Consider the following 19,512-nt stretch of genomic DNA (forward strand, 5'->3'; position numbering starts at 1 on the left):
ATTGACTCCCCTCCAGATGGATCGAGTTTTTTCCATCGGATCACTGTTCGAACGATGATACTTTCTACGGAGGCGAGTTGGTCTCTGTCCGGGTGGCTATGGCCATCTCGTCCAGGGTGTTCTTTGCTAAAGACAGTGTCTGGTCCGCATTCATTTCGGGGCAGTTGGACGTCTGTCGCTTCTGCCCTGCCACTTACCTTGTTGATACTTTAAGCTGTCTTGGACTTTCACTCTGGCCTAACCCATTTGTCACGGTTAACCTGAATAGGTTCAGTCCGACAGTGTCACAACAGTGGCTTCCATCTAGGCAACACTGGTAGTTGGGTGGCAATGTTAGGAATGTCACCCATTCTGACATAGTCCAAGGGTCTTCTCCTGGCCAACTCTGCGGTGTTTATTCCCGGAGCTCTCCATTGGGAAGCGGGCTTCCTCAGCCGTCACGGCGTGCATCCCGGGGACTAGTCTCTTCTCCAAGAGAGGTTTCAACTCCTGGTGAGCAGAGGGGGCCTCCCTGAGGGGATTGATCCCCATGGCCTTCTGACTCGATCACACATTACCGGTGTTACAGTCCAGCTCTAGGAGTACTGAAGCTACCTTCAGTGACTCTTTGTCAGTGAAGTGGTCCTTCCACTTTGTGTACCTGTGTCCTCCGGTCTCCCTTCTTCCTCGAGGTCTTCGGAAGTTTAATTCGAGACGGAGGGGCTTTCCTTCTGGGGGCTCCAGGTCGTCCCAGACATCACTGGTACTAAGATTTTCGGAGTCTCCTCCTCGATGCTCCGTTCCTACTGCTTCACTATCTGGACCTGTTGTCTCAGGGTCCTTGTTTTTCCCTGGATCTGGATCGCTTGTCTTTAACTGCGCCCCTACTGTGGTCCTCGGGCTTCCCTGGCTCTGTCTTCATTGAGATGTTTAGAGCAGATAGGCCAGACTTTGCTGGGATCTGCCACGGACTGTGGCATACATAATTCTTATGGTATCGTACCTGTCGATACGATCCTCCGGTGTCCAGGATTTCCAGATATTCTGGCATTCCTTCCAGCTGGCTTGGGTTTCACCCTTGGCCTGGCCTTCCTGACAGTGCGGATCTCTACACTGTCGGTATGGTTAATATATGGAATTGCTCCGCTCTGGTATCCAGTTCATCCTTTGGAGTGTTTTCTGGATTATGTCTCCACTTATCCTCCCTAGGGACTCCTGGGGAGTTAGTAGTGGTTCTTTGTTCCCTCCGGGGACAGTCCATGGAACCGCTGGTTGTGATAGCCATTACATGGTCTATTGTTTAAGCTCTCTCTCTCTCTCTCTCTCAGGGTGTTTAAATCAACCAGGAGAGTGTCTGAATGGGGAGCGTTCTCATGTGGCTCCCTCTTCTGGAGGGCATCATGTCAGGGTGTGAGTTGCTCTCGCCCTGTGTTTCTTCTTAAAGTGGTTTTTAGGTTCCATATTATTCTGGAACTTATGGTATGGCCATTCAGTTCCCAGTCCTCTCGGCTGTTGTGGCCTCATGGACTGTGGTCCGGCCTCTTTGGCTTTATGTGATCCGTTCAAGTTCCTTATGGTAAGCGGACTCCTTATTGGTGGTCTGCGGTTTCTGGTTTTAACAGGAAACGATGGCCGGCCTATAATGAAATGTTGACTGGATGGCCTCGTATGTCTTCCTCAGGGGCCTACCCATGGGTGGGCATTTCTGTCGTTGAGGCTTGTTTTTTTTCTCGGGCCGTGTAACCCTCGTGGGCGGCTCGTCGTGGCGCCTCGGCTGTTTTGCCTTACTAGGTGTCCACGTGGTCTTCTGTCCATACCTTTTTAAGGTTCTAGGCATTGGTTTCCTTTGCCTCTCAGGATGCTTCCTTTTTGGCGACGGATTCTCCTCTCAGCACAGGAGCGTCCCCACCCTTGGTTGAACTGCTTTGGGACATCCCCAAGGTCAACCCTGTGGACCCCCTATGGACCCTGAAGTAGAAAACAAGAGATATGGTAAGAACTTACCTTTGTTATCTCTGTTTCTACGAAGTCCATAGGGTCCACAGGGCGCCCGCCCTGACGCACCTGGCTTCATATGGGCTGTGTTACTGGTCACCGGCTTCCCGTCTCCTTTTCTGTGAGTATGGTTCTAGAGTGTTCCAGTTTTCTCTCTCTTTTTCTCTCCTCCTCCGGCCTTTGGCTACTTACAATCTGAGGTGCCTCTGGCTGGGGGGCGGGGTTATAGGGAGAGTGGACCCAAGTGCATCCTGGGAGCTAAAAGCTTTAACTGCGTGGTGCCCGGATTTGGTTCCCAACCTATACCCCAAGGTCAACCCTGTGGACCCTATGGACTTCGTAGAAACAGAGATAACAAAGGTAAGTTCTTACCATATCTCTTGTTTTATATTTATATATATATATATATATATATATTTTAGAAAAGGCTGAGTTTCCCGTTCATGTATCGCTCGGCCAAATCCGAACATCAGATGGGCCAAATGTGCATCAAAATGTTTCATCCCAGTGGTGGGATTACTGACCTTACAGACCTTGTAGTGATAACCACTTTGTAGACCATCCAGCTGCTCTCGCCTCCTGTGGAACGCAGAGCAGGGAACCGCGTGCAGCTCCTATGAGTGCGACCCCTCGCTGATCCTCCAAACTATGGTTCAGGCTGACATTTTGCCATCTCTGTATTGATTTATCCTCTCTCAATTGATTCATTTAACCTTCAGTCAGTGCGTAACTCTGTGTATTTAATGCAGCACCTGTAATTGCAGGATTACTAGCCTCTTGGGTAGTTACACGTCTAACACACATGTACATATATGGAGATTTTTTTTTGTGTGTGATTTTCATTTCTTTGCCCACAAACTTTCACACGCTAACACTTTGGGTGGAGAACCCACCAGGGAACACTCGAGGTCATTCAGTAATCATAAAAACAACATTCCATTTATATATATACAACTAAAATAACAACAATAGATTGTACTTCTGCCCGTCTAGACCAAATATTCCCTCGGTCTGGGGGCTGCCAGCCCCTCTGATGTGGAAAACAGGCACGATTTATAATGAGCCTTTCCATTTTCCGATGATTGACTTCTCCCCCTGACTGCGGGCCGGTCAGTAATACATTGTGCTTTGTGTTTCAGACGATCTGAAGCAGGAGATGCTGGACGACGCTCAGCATAAACTGATGAACCTCCTGAACAGCACAGAAGGGAAGGTAGACAAGTAAGTGCCGAAACAGAGAGACTTTTGCTATCGGCACTAACAATAATATCTGTGTGTATCCAGCAAATAGCAGGATTGGGATTTTGTTCATATTGTGATGGAAACATTTAAGCTTTCAGCCCGTCGTCAGGGGACCCCAATCTCTGCAAGTCCTACACTGACATACATGCCCAACACACCATGAGATTGCAGTTACATGCACCCACCTACCAGGTACATGGGGTAACGTCCAGACAAGGGTGTGCTGTGCGCTGCAGCCATTTCTATAAACTCAGCGGCAGTAAAGAGCTTTGTTGCTGTATTGAGCGTATGTTTTAAAACCTTATGAAAGAATCCTCAAACTTATACTGAAGAAGACTAAACAGTAAATCCAGAGGTATTGTAAATGGTTCGGCCAGTTCATAATCAGTCCCAGTCTGCTGATCTGCTCTTGTAAACCGTGTGGCCTGTGTGTGACAGTAACCACTGTGCACGGATATACAGTACAGATATATAGAGATATATAAATGTTGCAGCGCTAGACAAGGGCGGTATAGTGATCAATGTTTCTAGGCGGCGATCAATGATCATCTGGATCATAACAAAAGCAGTGACCATAGCGTCTTATAAAGCCGCGCACCCTTCACCACGTGGAACATCGCCCCCCTCCGCTGTGAGCGGATGGGCCTCTTCTGGTAATGATGTCTCCGCTAGTCGTATATTCCGCTTATCAGGGAACAATCCCCTTTATTTTGGGCCTGAAGTTAATGTATTTGTGGAATTGTTAGAGATGGTTCTCAGAAAAAATACTTTTACTTTGATAATCATTTATATGTACAGTTGGCTGGGTGTGCAACGTGGCCCCATCGTACGTGAATGCCTACATGTATCAAGTTGAAAAGGAATTGTTTTTTGAGGCCCTGAGTATTAAGGACAAAATTATTTATAATGCAATATATATTGATGATATCTTGCTTATTTGGAATGACACTACTAAAGAACGTTTCGTCTATATTGGGCAGACATAATAGCAAACGTCCAATTACATTAACATTGAGGCAGATTTCATTTCTTGGATGTTAATAGACATAAAATTATCTGAATATAGGCATCACAATATATACTAAAACTACAGATAAAATACCATGTTATCAGCCCAAAGCTCTCATCCCAAATCTACACGTAAGGGCTCACCATTCTCCCACATGTACACGTAAGGACTCACCATTCTCCCACATGTACACGTAGGGGCTCGCCATTCTCCCACATGTACACGTATGGGCCCGCCATTCTCCCACATGTACACATAAGGACTCGCCATTCTCCCCACATGTACACGTATGGGCCCACCGTTCTTCCACATGTACAAATAAGGACTCGCCATTTTCCCACATGTACACGTAAGGGCTCGCCATTTTCCCACATGTACACGTAAGGGCTCGCCATTCTCCCACATGTACACGTAAGGGCTCGCCATTCTCCCACATGTACACGTAAGGGCTCGCCATGCTCCCACATGTACACGTAAGGGCTCAGCATTCTCCCACATGTACACGTAGGGGCTCGCCATTCTCCCACATCTACATGTAAGGGATCGCCATTCTCCTCACATGTACACGTAAGGGCTCGCCATTATCCCCACATGTACACGTATGGGCTCGCCATTCTCCCACATGTACACGTAAGGGATCGCCATTCTCCTCACATGTACACGTAAGGGCTCGCCATTATCCCCACATGTACACGTAAGGGCTCGCCATTATCCCCACATGTACACGTAAGGGCTCGCCATTATCCCCACATGTACACGTAAGGGCTCGCCATTCTCCCACATGTACACGTAAGGGCTCGCCATTCTCCCACATGTACACATAAGGGCTCGTCATTCTCCCACATGTACACGTAAGGGCTCGCCATTCTCCCACATGTACATGTAAGGGCTCGCCATTCTCCCACATGTACTCCTAAGGGCTCGCCATTCTCCCACATGTACACGTAAGGGCTCGCCAGTCTCCCACATGTACACCTAAGGGCTCGCCATTCTCCCACATGTACACCTAAGGGCTCGCCATTCTCCCACATGTACACCTAAGGGCTCGCCATTCTCCCACATGTACACCTAAGGGCTCGCCATTCTCCCACATGTACACGTAGGGGCTCGCCATTCTTCCACATGTACACGTAAGGGCTCGCCATTCTCCCACATGTACACGTAGGGGCTCGCCATTCTCCCACATGTACACGTAAGGGCTCGCCATTCTCCCACATGTACACGTAAGGCAACGCCATTCTCCCACATGTAGATTTAATGGCTCGCCATTCTCCCACATGTACACGTAAGGGCTCGTCATTCTCCCACATGTACACGTAAGGGCTCGCCATTCACCCACATGTTCACGTAAGGGCTCGCCATTCTTTCCACATATACACGTAAGGGCTCGCCATTCTCTCCACATATACACGTAAGGGCTCGCCATTCTCCCCACATGTACACGTAAGGGCTCGCCATTCTCCCACATGTTCACGTAAGGCCTCGCCATTCTCTCCACATATACACGTAAGGGCTCGCCATTCTCCCACATGTACACGTAAGGGCTCGCCAGTCTCCCACATGTACACCTAAGGGCTCGCCATTCTCCCACATGTACACCTAAGGGCTCGCCATTCTCCCACATGTACACCTAAGGGCTCGCCATTCTCCCACATGTACACCTAAGGGCTTGCCATTCTCCCACATGTACACGTAAGGGCTCGCCATTCTCCCACATGTACACCTAAGGGCTCGCCATTCTCCCACATGTACACGTAAGGGCTCGCCATTCTCCCACATGTACACGTAAGGGCTCGCCATTCTCCCACATGTACACGTAAGGGCTCGCCATTCTCCCACATGTACGTGTTGGACTGGATGGGAGACAAAGTTACTCAAAGAGGATACAGTGATTGTGACATATTATTAGAGACTAAGAGAAGGGATTTAGCAATCCCAGAGGAAAAAGCTTTAAGGCCAAGTCATGAATAGAGTCTCCCTTTTTGTATTATTCGGCCTAATGACTATAACACAGCCAGTCACAGGGTGAGACCAGCAGTCACACAATTTTAGCCAATTGTACAGTCAGACCCTGCGCTACCCATGTTAAAAATAAAAGAATTAGGCACATCTATTCCAGGGGGAGCAATATCAAGAGTGTAGTGATGAGAACAGATGTCAGATTTGGGGAAAGTGACCCTATAACACTTTTCGGAAGAGTTAAAATTGGTATTTTAAATACCTGGGCTGTACAACGTAGTTTTATGCCAGTGGGGATCTCATCAAACACCCACACATGGGCCAGAGATGTGAGATTCAGCATTACTTAGGGTGCTCAAGCAAATACGTGGTATATGCCTTCATTTGCCCTTGTGGCCTGTATTAGATAAGACTGAATGGCAGTATAAGGAGGGGATGCTATCAGTGTGGCCTGTATTATATAAGGCTGAATGGCAGTATAAGGAGGGGATGCTATCAGTGTGGCCTGTATTATATAAGACTGAATGGCAGTATAAGGAGAGGATGCTATCAGTGTGGCCTGTATTATATAAGACTAAATGGCAGTATAAGGAGGGGATGCTATCAGTGTGGCCTGTATAATATAAGAATGAATGGCAGTATAAGGAGGGGATGCTATCAGTGTGGCCTGTATTATATAAGAGTGAATGGCAGTATAAGGAGGGGATGCTATCAGTGTGGCCTGTATTATATAAGACTGAATGGCAGTATAAGGAGGGGATGCTATCAGTGTGGCCTGTATTAGATAAGACTGAATGGCAGTATAAGGAGGGGATGCTATCAGTGTGGCCTGTATTATATAAGACTGAATGGCAGTATAAGGAGGGGATGCTATCAGTGTGGCCTGTATTAGATAAGACTGAATGGTAGTATAAGGAGGGGATGCTATCAGTGTGGCCTGTATTATATAAGACTGAATGGCAGTATAAGGAGGGGATGCTATCAGTGTGGCCTGTATTAGATAAGACTGAATGGCAGTACAAGGAGGGGATGCTATCAGTGTGGCCTGTATTATATAAGACTGAATGGCAGTATAAGGAGAGGATGCTATCAGTGTGGCCTGTATTATATAAGACTGAATGGAGGTATAAGGAGAGGATGCTATCAGTGTGGCCTGTATTATATAAGACTGAATGGCAGTACAAGGAGGGGATGCTATCAGTGTGGCCTGTATTATATAAGACTAAATGGCAGTATAAGGAGGGGATGCTATCAGTGTGGCCTGTATTATATAAGACTGCTGTATTATATAAGACTGAATGGCAGTACAAGGAGGGGATGCTATCAGTGTGGCCTGTATTAGATAAGACTGAATGGCAGTATAAGGAGGGGATGCTATCAGTGTGACCTGTATTATATAAGACTGAATGGCAGTACAAGGAGGGGATGCTATCGGTGTGGCCTGTATTATATAAGACTGAATGGCAGTATAAGGAGGGGATGCTATCAGTGTGGCCTGTATTATATAAGACTGAATGGCGGTATAAGGAGAGGATGCTATCAGTGTGGCCTGTATTATATAAGACTGAATGGCAGTACAAGGAGGGGATGCTATCAGTGTGAGCTGTATTAGATAAGTCTGAATGGCAGTATAAGGAGGGGATGCTATCAGTGTGGCCTGTATTATATGACTGAATGGCAGTAGAAGGAGGGGATGCTATCAGTGTGACCTGTATTATAGAAGACTGAATGTCAGTAGAAGGAGGGGATGCCATCAGTGTGACCTGTATTATATAAGACTGAATGGCAGTAGAAGGAGGGGATGCTATCAGTGTGACCTGTATTATATAAGATTGAATGGCAGTAGAAGGAGAGGATTCTATCAGTGTGCCCTGTATTATATAAGACTGAATGGCAGTAGAAGGAGGGGATGCTATCAGTGTGGCCTGTATTATATAAGACTGAATGGCAGTAGAAGGAGGGGATGCTAACAGTGTGACCTGTATTATATAAGACTGAATGGCAGTAGAAGGAGGGGATGCTATCAGTGTGACCTGTATTATATAAGACTGAATGGCAGTAGAAGGAGGGGATGCTATCAGTGTGGCCTGTATTAGAGAAGACTGAATGCCAGTATAAGGAGGGGATGCTATCAGTGTGACCTGTATTATATAAGACTGAATGGCAGTAGAAGGAGGGGATGCTATCAGTGTGACCTGTATTATATAAGACTGAATGGCAGTAGAAGGAGGGGATGCTATCAGTGTGGCCTGTATTAGAAAAGACTGAATGGCAGTATAAGGAGGGGATGCTATCAGTGTGGCCTGTATTAGATAAGACTGAATGGCAGTAGAAGGGGGGATGCTATCAGTGTGACCTGTATTATATAAGACTGAATGGCAGTAGAAGGAGGGGATGCTATCAGTGTGGCCTGTATTAGAGAAGACTGAATGCCAGTATAAGGAGGGGATGCTATCAGTGTGACCTGTATTATATAAGACTGAATGGCAGTAGAAGGAGGGGATGCTATCAGTGTGACCTGTATTATATAAGACTGAATGGCAGTAGAAGGAGGGGATGCTATCAGTGTGGCCTGTATTAGAGAAGACTGAATGGCAGTATAAGGAGGGGATGCTATCAGTGTGGCCTGTATTAGAGAAGACTGAATGGCAGTATAAGGAGGGGATGCTATCAGTGTGACCTGTATTAGATAAGACTGAATGGCAGTATAAGGAGGGGATGCTATCAGTGTGGCCTGTATTAGATAAGACTGAATGCCAGTATAAGGAGGGGATGCTATCAGTGTGACCTGTATTATATAAGACTGAATGGCAGTAGAAGGAGGGGATGCTATCAGTGTGACCTGTATTATATAAGACTGAATGGCAGTAGAAGGAGGGGATGCTATCAGTGTGACCTGTATTATATAAGACTGAATGGCAGTACAAGGAGGGGATGCTATCAGTGTGACCTTTATTATATAAGACTGAATGGCAGTACAAGGAGGGGATGCTATCAGTGTGACCTGTATTAGATAAGACTGAATGGCAGTACAAGGAGGGGATGCTATCAGTGTGACCTGTATTAGATATGACTGAATGGCAGTATAAGGAGGGGATGCTATCAGTGTGGCCTGTATTATATAAGACTGAATGGCAGTATAAGGAGGGGATGCTATCAGTGTGGCCTGTATTAGATAAGACTGAATGGCAGTATAAGGAGGGGATGCTATCAGTGTGGCCTGTTTTAGATAAGACTGAATGGCAGTATAAGGAGGGGATGCTATCAGTGTGGTCTGTATTATATAAGACTGAATGGCAGTACAAGGAGGGGATGCTATCAGTGTGGCCTGTATTAGATAAGACTGAATGACAGTATAAGGAGGGGATGCTGTCAGTGTGACCTGTATTAGATAAGACTGAATGGCAGTACAAGGAGGGGATGCTATCAGTGTGACCTGTATTATATAAGACTGAATGGCAGTAGAAGGAGGGGATGCTATCAGTGTGACCTGTATTAGATAAGACTGAATGGCAGTACAAGGAGGGGATGCTATCTGTGTGACCTGTATTATATAAGACTGAATGGCAGTACAAGGAGGGGATGCTGTCAGTGTGGCCTGTATTAGATAAGACTGAATGCCAGTACAAGGAGGGGATGCTATCAGTCTATCAGTGTGACCTGTATTATATAAGACTGAATGCCAGTATAAGGAGGGGATGCTATCAGTGTGACCTGTATTATATAAGACTGAATGGCAGTAGAAGGAGGGGATGCTATCAGTGTGACCTGTATTAGATAAGACTGAATGGCAGTACAAGGAGGGGATGCTATCAGTGTGGCCTGTATTATATAAGACTGAATGGCAGTATAAGGAGGGGATGCTATCAGTGTGGCCTGTATTAGATAAGACTGAATGGCAGTATAAGGAGGGGATGCTATCAGTGTGGCCTGTATTAGATAAGACTGAATGGTAGTATAAGGAGGGGATGCTATCAGTGTGGCCTGTATTAGATAAGACTGAATGGCAGTACAAGGAGGGGATGCTATCAGTGTGGCCTGTATTATATAAGACTGAATGGCAGTATAAGGAGAGGATGCTATCAGTGTGGCCTGTATTATATAAGACTGAATGGAGGTATAAGGAGAGGATGCTATCAGTGTGGCCTGTATTATATAAGACTGAATGGCAGTACAAGGAGGGGATGCTATCAGTGTGGCCTGTATTATATAAGACTAAATGGCAGTATAAGGAGGGGATGCTATCAGTGTGGCCTGTATTATATAAGACTGCTGTATTATATAAGACTGAATGGCAGTACAAGGAGGGGATGCTATCAGTGTGGTCTGTATTATATAAGACTGAATGACGGTATAAGGAGGGGATGCTATCAGTGTGACCTGTATTATATAAGACTGAATGGCAGTATAAGGAGGGGATGCTATCAGTGTGGCCTGTATTAGAGAAGACTGAATGGCAGTATAAGGAGGGGATGCTATCAGTGTGGCCTGTATTAGATAAGACTGAATGGCAGTAGAAGGAGGGGATGCTATCAGTGTGGCCTTTATTAGATAAGACTGAATGGCAGTAGAAGGAGGGGATGCTATCAGTGTGACCTGTATTATATAAGACTGAATGGCAGTAGAAGGAGGGGATGGTATCAGTGTGGCCTGTATTAGATAAGACTGAATGGCAGTAGAAGGAGGGGATGCTATCAGTGTGGCCTGTATTAGATAAGACTGAATGGCAGTAGAAGGAGGGGATGCTATCAGTGTGACCTGTATTATATAAGACTGAATGGCAGTAGAAGGAGGGGATGCTATCAGTGTGACCTGTATTATATAAGACTGAATGGCAGTAGAAGGAGGGGATGCTATCAGTGTGACCTGTATTATATAAGACTGAATGGCAGTCGAAGGAGGGGATGCTATCAGTGTGACCTGTATTATATAAGACTGAATGGCTGTATAAGGAGGGGATGCTATCAGTGTGGCCTGTATTATATAAGACTGAATGACGGTATAAGGAGGGGATGCTATCAGTGTGACCTGTATTATATAAGACTGAATGACGGTATAAGGAGGGGATGCTATCAGTGTGACCTGTATTATATAAGACTGAATGGCAGTATAAGGAGGGGATGCTATCAGTGTGGCCTGTATTAGAGAAGACTGAATGGCAGTATAAGGAGGGGATGCTATCAGTGTGGCCTGTATTAGAGAAGACTGAATGGCAGTATAAGGAGGGGATGCTATCAGTGTGGCCTGTATTAGATAAGACTGAATGGCAGTATAAGGAGGGGATGCTATCAGTGTGGCCTGTATTAGATAAGACTGAATGGCAGTATAAGGAGGGGATCCTATCAGTGTGGCCTGTATTAGATAAGACTGAATGCCAGTATAAGGAGGGGATGCTATCAGTGTGACCTGTATTATATAAGACTCAATGGCAGTAGTAGGAGGGGATGCTATCAGTGTGACCTGTATTATATAAGACTGAATGGCAGTAGAAGGAGGGGATGCTATCAGTGTGACCTGTATTATATAAGACTGAATGGCAGTACAAGGAGGGGATGCTATCAGTGTGACCTTTATTATATAAGACTGAATGGCAGTACAAGGAGGGGATGCTATCAGTGTGACCTGTATTAGATAAGACTGAATGGCAGTATAAGGAAGGGATGCTATCAGTGTGGCCTGTATTAGAGAAGACTGAATGGCAGTATAAGGAGGGGATGCTATCAGTGTGGCCTGTATTAGATAAGACTGAATGGCAGTATAAGGAGGGGATGCTATCAGTGTGGCCTGTATTAGATAAGACTGAATGGCAGTATAAGGAGGGGATGCTATCAGTGTGGCCTGTATTAGATAAGACTGAATGCCAGTATAAGGAGGGGATGCTATCAGTGTGACCTGTATTATATAAGACTGAATGGCAGTAGTAGGAGGGGATGCTATCAGTGTGACCTGTATTATATAAGACTGAATGGCAGTAGAAGGAGGGGATGCTATCAGTGTGACCTGTATTATATAAGACTGAATGGCAGTACAAGGAGGGGATGCTATCAGTGTGACCTTTATTATATAAGACTGAATGGCAGTACAAGGAGGGGATGCTATCAGTGTGACCTGTATTAGATAAGACTGAATGGCAGTACAAGGTGGGGATGCTATCAGTGTGACCTGTATTATATAAGACTGAATGGCAGTACAAGGAGGGGATGCTATCAGTGTGGCCTGTATTATATAAGACTAAATGGCAGTATAAGGAGGGGATGCTATCAGTGTGGCCTGTATTATATAAGACTGCTGTATTATATAAGACTGAATGGCAGTACAAGGAGGGGATGCTATCAGTGTGGTCTGTATTATATAAGACTGAATGACGGTATAAGGAGGGGATGCTATCAGTGTGACCTGTATTATATAAGACTGAATGGCAGTATAAGGAGGGGATGCTATCAGTGTGGCCTGTATTAGAGAAGACTGAATGGCAGTATAAGGAGGGGATGCTATCAGTGTGGCCTGTATTAGATAAGACTGAATGGCAGTAGAAGGAGGGGATGCTATCAGTGTGGCCTTTATTAGATAAGACTGAATGGCAGTAGAAGGAGGGGATGCTATCAGTGTGACCTGTATTATATAAGACTGAATGGCAGTAGAAGGAGGGGATGGTATCAGTGTGGCCTGTATTAGATAAGACTGAATGGCAGTAGAAGGAGGGGATGCTATCAGTGTGGCCTGTATTAGATAAGACTGAATGGCAGTAGAAGGAGGGGATGCTATCAGTGTGACCTGTATTATATAAGACTGAATGGCAGTAGAAGGAGGGGATGCTATCAGTGTGACCTGTATTATATAAGACTGAATGGCAGTAGAAGGAGGGGATGCTATCAGTGTGACCTGTATTATATAAGACTGAATGGCAGTCGAAGGAGGGGATGCTATCAGTGTGACCTGTATTATATAAGACTGAATGGCTGTATAAGGAGGGGATGCTATCAGTGTGGCCTGTATTATATAAGACTGAATGACGGTATAAGGAGGGGATGCTATCAGTGTGACCTGTATTATATAAGACTGAATGACGGTATAAGGAGGGGATGCTATCAGTGTGACCTGTATTATATAAGACTGAATGGCAGTATAAGGAGGGGATGCTATCAGTGTGGCCTGTATTAGAGAAGACTGAATGGCAGTATAAGGAGGGGATGCTATCAGTGTGGCCTGTATTAGAGAAGACTGAATGGCAGTATAAGGAGGGGATGCTATCAGTGTGGCCTGTATTAGATAAGACTGAATGGCAGTATAAGGAGGGGATGCTATCAGTGTGGCCTGTATTAGATAAGACTGAATGGCAGTATAAGGAGGGGATGCTATCAGTGTGGCCTGTATTAGATAAGACTGAATGCCAGTATAAGGAGGGGATGCTATCAGTGTGACCTGTATTATATAAGACTGAATGGCAGTAGTAGGAGGGGATGCTATCAGTGTGACCTGTATTATATAAGACTGAATGGCAGTAGAAGGAGGGGATGCTATCAGTGTGACCTGTATTATATAAGACTGAATGGCAGTACAAGGAGGGGATGCTATCAGTGTGACCTTTATTATATAAGACTGAATGGCAGTACAAGGAGGGGATGCTATCAGTGTGACCTGTATTAGATAAGACTGAATGGCAGTATAAGGAGGGGATGCTATCAGTGTGGCCTGTATTAGAGAAGACTGAATGGCAGTATAAGGAGGGGATGCTATCAGTGTGGCCTGTATTAGATAAGACTGAATGGCAGTATAAGGAGGGGATGCTATCAGTGTGGCCTGTATTAGATAAGACTGAATGGCAGTATAAGGAGGGGATGCTATCAGTGTGGCCTGTATTAGATAAGACTGAATGCCAGTATAAGGAGGGGATGCTATCAGTGTGACCTGTATTATATAAGACTGAATGGCAGTAGTAGGAGGGGATGCTATCAGTGTGACCTGTATTATATAAGACTGAATGGCAGTAGAAGGAGGGGATGCTATCAGTGTGACCTGTATTATATAAGACTGAATGGCAGTACAAGGAGGGGATGCTATCAGTGTGACCTTTATTATATAAGACTGAATGGCAGTACAAGGAGGGGATGCTATCAGTGTGACCTGTATTAGATAAGACTGAATGGCAGTACAAGGTGGGGATGCTATCAGTGTGACCTGTATTAGATATGACTGAATGGCAGTACAAGGAGGGGATGCTATCTGTGTGACCTGTATTATATAAGACTGAATGGCAGTACAAGGAGGGGATGCTGTCAGTGTGGCCTGTATTAGATAAGACTGAATGGCAGTACAAGGAGTGGATGCTATCAGTGTGGCCTGTATTATATAAGACTAAATGGCAGTATAAGGAGGGGATGCTATCAGTGTGGCCTGTATTATATAAGACTGCTGTATTATATAAGACTGAATGGCAGTACAAGGAGGGGATGCTATCAGTGTGGCCTGTATTAGATAAGACTGAATGGCAGTATAAGGAGGGGATGCTATCAGTGTGACCTGTATTATATAAGACTGAATGGCAGTACAAGGAGGGGATGCTATCGGTGTGGCCTGTATTATATAAGACTGAATGGCAGTATAAGGAGGGGATGCTATCAGTGTGGCCTGTATTATATAAGACTGAATGGCGGTATAAGGAGAGGATGCTATCAGTGTGGCCTGTATTATATAAGACTGAATGGCAGTACAAGGAGGGGATGCTATCAGTGTGAGCTGTATTAGATAAGTCTGAATGGCAGTATAAGGAGGGGATGCTATCAGTGTGGCCTGTATTATATGACTGAATGGCAGTAGAAGGAGGGGATGCTATCAGTGTGACCTGTATTATAGAAGACTGAATGTCAGTAGAAGGAGGGGATGCCATCAGTGTGACCTGTATTATATAAGACTGAATGGCAGTAGAAGGAGGGGATGCTATCAGTGTGACCTGTATTATATAAGATTGAATGGCAGTAGAAGGAGAGGATTCTATCAGTGTGCCCTGTATTATATAAGACTGAATGGCAGTAGAAGGAGGGGATGCTATCAGTGTGGCCTGTATTATATAAGACTGAATGGCAGTAGAAGGAGGGGATGCTAACAGTGTGACCTGTATTATATAAGACTGAATGGCAGTAGAAGGAGGGGATGCTATCAGTGTGACCTGTATTATATAAGACTGAATGGCAGTAGAAGGAGGGGATGCTATCAGTGTGGCCTGTATTAGAGAAGACTGAATGCCAGTATAAGGAGGGGATGCTATCAGTGTGACCTGTATTATATAAGACTGAATGGCAGTAGAAGGAGGGGATGCTATCAGTGTGACCTGTATTATATAAGACTGAATGGCAGTAGAAGGAGGGGATGCTATCAGTGTGGCCTGTATTAGAAAAGACTGAATGGCAGTATAAGGAGGGGATGCTATCAGTGTGGCCTGTATTAGATAAGACTGAATGGCAGTAGAAGGGGGGATGCTATCAGTGTGACCTGTATTATATAAGACTGAATGGCAGTAGAAGGAGGGGATGCTATCAGTGTGGCCTGTATTAGAGAAGACTGAATGCCAGTATAAGGAGGGGATGCTATCAGTGTGACCTGTATTATATAAGACTGAATGGCAGTAGAAGGAGGGGATGCTATCAGTGTGACCTGTATTATATAAGACTGAATGGCAGTAGAAGGAGGGGATGCTATCAGTGTGGCCTGTATTAGAGAAGACTGAATGGCAGTATAAGGAGGGGATGCTATCAGTGTGGCCTGTATTAGAGAAGACTGAATGGCAGTATAAGGAGGGGATGCTATCAGTGTGACCTGTATTAGATAAGACTGAATGGCAGTATAAGGAGGGGATGCTATCAGTGTGGCCTGTATTAGATAAGACTGAATGCCAGTATAAGGAGGGGATGCTATCAGTGTGACCTGTATTATATAAGACTGAATGGCAGTAGAAGGAGGGGATGCTATCAGTGTGACCTGTATTATATAAGACTGAATGGCAGTAGAAGGAGGGGATGCTATCAGTGTGACCTGTATTATATAAGACTGAATGGCAGTACAAGGAGGGGATGCTATCAGTGTGACCTTTATTATATAAGACTGAATGGCAGTACAAGGAGGGGATGCTATCAGTGTGACCTGTATTAGATAAGACTGAATGGCAGTACAAGGAGGGGATGCTATCAGTGTGACCTGTATTAGATATGACTGAATGGCAGTATAAGGAGGGGATGCTATCAGTGTGGCCTGTATTATATAAGACTGAATGGCAGTATAAGGAGGGGATGCTATCAGTGTGGCCTGTATTAGATAAGACTGAATGGCAGTATAAGGAGGGGATGCTATCAGTGTGGCCTGTTTTAGATAAGACTGAATGGCAGTATAAGGAGGGGATGCTATCAGTGTGGTCTGTATTATATAAGACTGAATGGCAGTACAAGGAGGGGATGCTATCAGTGTGGCCTGTATTAGATAAGACTGAATGACAGTATAAGGAGGGGATGCTGTCAGTGTGACCTGTATTAGATAAGACTGAATGGCAGTACAAGGAGGGGATGCTATCAGTGTGACCTGTATTATATAAGACTGAATGGCAGTAGAAGGAGGGGATGCTATCAGTGTGACCTGTATTAGATAAGACTGAATGGCAGTACAAGGAGGGGATGCTATCTGTGTGACCTGTATTATATAAGACTGAATGGCAGTACAAGGAGGGGATGCTGTCAGTGTGGCCTGTATTAGATAAGACTGAATGCCAGTACAAGGAGGGGATGCTATCAGTCTATCAGTGTGACCTGTATTATATAAGACTGAATGCCAGTATAAGGAGGGGATGCTATCAGTGTGACCTGTATTATATAAGACTGAATGGCAGTAGAAGGAGGGGATGCTATCAGTGTGACCTGTATTAGATAAGACTGAATGGCAGTACAAGGAGGGGATGCTATCAGTGTGGCCTGTATTATATAAGACTGAATGGCAGTATAAGGAGGGGATGCTATCAGTGTGGCCTGTATTAGATAAGACTGAATGCCAGTATAAGGAGGGGATGCTATCAGTGTGACCTGTATTATATAAGACTGAATGGCAGTAGAAGGAGGGGATGCTATCAGTGTGACCTGTATTAGATAAGACTGAATGGCAGTACAAGGAGGGGATGCTATCAGTGTGGCCTGTATTATATAAGACTGAATGGCAGTATAAGGAGGGGATGCTATCAGTGTGGCCTGTATTAGATAAGACTGAATGGCAGTACAAGGAGGGGATGCTATCAGTGTGGCCTGTATTATATAAGACTGAATGGCAGTATAAGGAGAGGATGCTATCAGTGTGGCCTGTATTATATAAGACTGAATGGAGGTATAAGGAGAGGATGCTATCAGTGTGGCCTGTATTATATAAGACTGAATGGCAGTACAAGGAGGGGATGCTATCAGTGTGGCCTGTATTATATAAGACTAAATGGCAGTATAAGGAGGGGATGCTATCAGTGTGGCCTGTATTATATAAGACTGCTGTATTATATAAGACTGAATGGCAGTACAAGGAGGGGATGCTATCAGTGTGGTCTGTATTATATAAGACTGAATGACGGTATAAGGAGGGGATGCTATCAGTGTGACCTGTATTATATAAGACTGAATGGCAGTATAAGGAGGGGATGCTATCAGTGTGGCCTGTATTAGAGAAGACTGAATGGCAGTATAAGGAGGGGATGCTATCAGTGTGGCCTGTATTAGATAAGACTGAATGGCAGTAGAAGGAGGGGATGCTATCAGTGTGGCCTTTATTAGATAAGACTGAATGGCAGTAGAAGGAGGGGATGCTATCAGTGTGACCTGTATTATATAAGACTGAATGGCAGTAGAAGGAGGGGATGGTATCAGTGTGGCCTGTATTAGATAAGACTGAATGGCAGTAGAAGGAGGGGATGCTATCAGTGTGGCCTGTATTAGATAAGACTGAATGGCAGTAGAAGGAGGGGATGCTATCAGTGTGGCCTGTATTATAGAAGACTGAATGGCAGTAGAAGGAGGGGATGCTAACAGTGTGACCTGTATTATATAAGACTGAATGGCAGTAGAAGGAGGGGATGCCATCAGTGTGACCTGTATTATATAAGACTGAATGGCAGTAGAAGGAGGGGATGCTATCAGTGTGACCTGTATTATATAAGACTGAATGGCAGTAGAAGGAGGGGATGCTATCAGTGTGACCTGTATTATATAAGACTGAATGGCAGTCAAAGGAGGGGATGCTATCAGTGTGACCTGTATTATATAAGACTGAATGGCTGTATAAGGAGGGGATGCTATCAGTGTGGCCTGTATTATATAAGACTGAATGACGGTATAAGGAGGGGATGCTATCAGTGTGACCTGTATTATATAAGACTGAATGACGGTATAAGGAGGGGATGCTATCAGTGTGGCCTGTATTATATAAGACTGAATGGCAGTATAAGGAGGGGATGCTATCAGTGTGGCCTGTATTAGAGAAGACTGAATGGCAGTATAAGGAGGGGATGCTATCAGTGTGGCCTGTATTAGAGAAGACTGAATGGCAGTATAAGGAGGGGATGCTATCAGTGTGGCCTGTATTAGATAAGACTGAATGGCAGTATAAGGAGGGGATGCTATCAGTGTGGCCTGTATTAGATAAGACTGAATGGCAGTATAAGGAGGGGATGCTATCAGTGTGGCCTGTATTAGATAAGACTGAATGCCAGTATAAGGAGGGGATGCTATCAGTGTGACCTGTATTATATAAGACTGAATGGCAGTAGTAGGAGGGGATGCTATCAGTGTGACCTGTATTATATAAGACTGAATGGCAGTACAAGGAGGGGATGCTATCAGTGTGACCTGTATTATATAAGACTGAATGGCAGTACAAGGAGGGGATGCTATCAGTGTGACCTTTATTATATAAGACTGAATGGCAGTACAAGGAGGGGATGCTATCAGTGTGACCTGTATTAGATAAGACTGAATGGCAGTACAAGGTGGGGATGCTATCAGTGTGACCTGTATTAGATATGACTGAATGGCAGTACAAGGAGGGGATGCTGTCTGTGTGACCTGTATTATATAAGACTGAATGGCAGTACAAGGAGGGGATGCTGTCAGTGTGGCCTGTATTAGATAAGACTGAATGGCAGTACAAGGAGGGGATGCTATCAGTGTGACCTGTATTATATAAGACTGAATGCCAGTATAAGGAGGGGATGCTATCAGTGTGACCTGTATTATATAAGACTGAATGGCAGTAGAAGGAGGGGATGCTATCAGTGTGGCCTGTATTAGATAAGACTGAATGGCAGTATAAGG

At 45.0% G+C, this 19,512-nt stretch overlaps 1 protein-coding gene across 1 annotated transcript in view; it reads left to right on the forward strand.

The window, feature by feature from the left end:
• TRIP11 (thyroid hormone receptor interactor 11) overlaps nucleotides 1-19,512 on the forward strand; it is a 125,148-nt gene that overhangs the window by 94,531 nt on the left and 11,105 nt on the right. The window contains exon 17 of the mRNA XM_088455576.1: nucleotides 3,114-3,195. Within this exon, the coding sequence (XP_088311702.1) occupies nucleotides 3,114-3,195 (82 nt within the window). The remainder of the gene's footprint in view (nucleotides 1-3,113; nucleotides 3,196-19,512) is intronic.

This window comes from Taudactylus pleione, unplaced genomic scaffold, assembly GCF_031769625.1.
Source record: "Taudactylus pleione unplaced genomic scaffold, aTauple2 ptg000660l, whole genome shotgun sequence".
Lineage (NCBI taxonomy): Eukaryota > Metazoa > Chordata > Amphibia > Anura > Myobatrachidae > Taudactylus > Taudactylus pleione.